Raw genomic sequence first — 2,428 nt, 5'->3', positions numbered from 1 at the left:
ACCTTTGGGTTAGCAGCTGAGCTCTTAACCACTGCGCCCCAAGGGGTCCTCTGTACTAAAGTAAGGCTAAATAAGAACCATATGCACCTGTTCTGACTTACCTACAAATTCTTAAAGGCACACTCAGGAACTGATCTTGTTCATAACCTAGACACTACCTGCATGTGTGTGTATATAAATTTTTTTCGGAAGCATTTAAGAGTTAAGTTGCAGACATCGTATCTTCAACCCCAAACTTCGGTGTGCCTTTCCTAACAAGGGCATTCTCTTACAAAACCACAGTAATCCAATTCAGAAAATGGAACGCTGATGAAATACTACTATCTAATCTACAGTCCATATTCCAATTTCATGAACTGCCCCAGTGATGGCCTTTACAGCATTGTTTTTCACGGTCCAAGATTCGGTCTGAAATCACCCACTGCATTTAGCCACGATGTCTCCTTGTTGGGGTTGTTGTTAGCTGCCGTCAAGTCAGCCACTGACTCACAACAAGCCTATGCACAACAGAAAAAAACACTGCTTGGTCTTGTGCCATCCCATCCCCACGATTAGTTGCAGATGGGACCGTTGTGATCCATAAGGTGATTTTGGATGTAGATTGCCAGGCCTTTCTTCCTAGTTTGTCTCAGTCTGGAAGCTCTATTGAAACCTTTTCAGCATCATAACAACATGTGATCCACTGACAGACAGATGGTGTCTGTGCATGACAGGCACTGGCCGGGACTCAAACCCAGGTCTCCTACATGGAAGGCGAGAATTCTACCACTGACCCACCACTGCCCCCATCATGCCTCTTTAGCCCTCTTTAATCCAGAGCACTTCTTTCTTTCTTTCTGTTTCCTGACACTGACATTTCTGATGAGTACAGGCCCAGTGAGGTGGTAGACGGACCCTCCGTTTGGGCTTGCCGGATGTTTTCTCACTATTAAACTGAGATTGTGTGCTGCTGGCGGGAATGCCTGCCAAAGTGATGCTGACCACACTGTATTTGAATAATCCACTCAGCTGCCTTATTCGAGCGCCAGCAGAGCTGGTGTGTGGACGATGCACCTTCTATTTCTTGGACAGAACATGGAGAGGGGATCCGGGCCAACCAGCATTGGTTTCCTGTCAGTCTTACCAAACTGCTGCCTCTCCACCACATGAAAGGCCACCCCTGTGCCCTGCTCCTGGGTCTCACTTAGAGGAAGCCCCATCCCTGCCCCTGGCCCAGCGTACCCTGCTCTCACCTGCCTTATGGCATGTCTGTAATGCTCTTGGATGCCCTTGGTCGGCAGCTGCTGGCAACAGCGCAGCAGGTACCGGTAGAGCTGCAGTGGCCTCTGGACCAGCTCTGCCCCCGGAAGTGGGGCCATCTACAAGATCCGCTGCCCCTGTAAAATATACAGCATCACTTCTAAGGCATCAAGCCAATACTCAGCCCTGGTCCCTAGGTCCCAGCGGTCTGTGAAGCAGGACAGTGTGGAAGCCAGGCTCTCCTTGTCCCCATGGTGCCTGGACCTGGGGCTGGAGCTGGGCGTTCAGTCCTGCCTAATGCCCAGCCCAGAGCAAGGCCCCAAGACCGAGGGCGAGCGTGGAGGGCGATGTGCAACCTCGTGTCTGGTTTCTTCTTTAGCAAACCTACCTCTGGGTGTGAGGAGATGTCACTGACGGAAGAAGGGGCAGCAAGCAGGAGGACTCTGCCCAGCAAGTGCTGAGAAACCAGCTCGGACTTCAGCCAGGCACATACTACTGAGGGCAGCAGGCAGCGGAGGGAGAATGCCCTGAGGTCTAGCCTCGTTACTCAAGGTGTGGTCCTAGGCCAGTAGCACCGGCATCACCCAGGAACTTTTAGAAATGCAGAGTCTTGGGCTCCACCCCGGACCTACTAGACGGAACCTGCGTGCATCAAGATGCCGAGGAGAGTCACATGTACCTCAAAGTTTCAGAAGCCCAGGTCTAGAGGGCTCTGCATGAAGAAGCTGCACACAGAGTTGTCGTGGTGTGCAAGGCCTGGGCACAAGGTTTCATTTTACTGTGTGTTATTAATAAGAATGCTATTTACTGAGCACTTGTACTGTTTTATTCACTTTACATGTGATTAACACACTTAATCCACAAAACCTATAAGACAGGTACTATTATTAACCCTGACTTACACTGAAGAAAACTGAGGCACAGAGAGATCAAGTAATTTACCCAAGGTCACACAGCTGGTAAGGGTCGAGCTGGCATTTGAACCCAGGTAGTCTGGCTCCAGAGGCACTTTTTAAAGGTATACTGAGGTATGCTGTTGTTGTGTGCCATCAAGTCGATTCTGACTCATAGCGACTCTGTAAGACAGAGTAGAACTGCCCCATAGGGTTTTCTAGGCTGTGATATTTACAGGAGCAGATCTCCAGGTCTTTTTGTCCTGCAAAACTGCTGGTGGGTTCGAACCGCTGAC

At 50.1% G+C, this 2,428-nt stretch overlaps 1 protein-coding gene across 1 annotated transcript in view; it reads right to left on the bottom strand.

Moving 5' to 3' along the window:
• The window catches only part of LYRM9 (LYR motif containing 9), a 4,288-nt gene extending 2,877 nt beyond the window's left edge, over positions 1-1,411 (bottom strand). Inside the window, exon 1 of the mRNA XM_023739713.1 lies at positions 1,233-1,411. Coding sequence (XP_023595481.1) covers positions 1,233-1,358 — 126 coding nt within the window. The 5' untranslated portion in view covers positions 1,359-1,411. The remainder of the gene's footprint in view (positions 1-1,232) is intronic.
• Positions 1,412-2,428: the final 1,017 nt, after the last annotated feature.

Source organism: Trichechus manatus, unplaced genomic scaffold (assembly GCF_000243295.1).
Source record: "Trichechus manatus latirostris isolate Lorelei unplaced genomic scaffold, TriManLat1.0 scaffold00138, whole genome shotgun sequence".
Classification (NCBI taxonomy): Eukaryota; Metazoa; Chordata; class Mammalia; order Sirenia; family Trichechidae; genus Trichechus; species Trichechus manatus.
The sequence above is the reverse complement of the archived record's forward strand: the minus strand, read 5'-3'. Positions and strand labels throughout refer to the sequence as shown.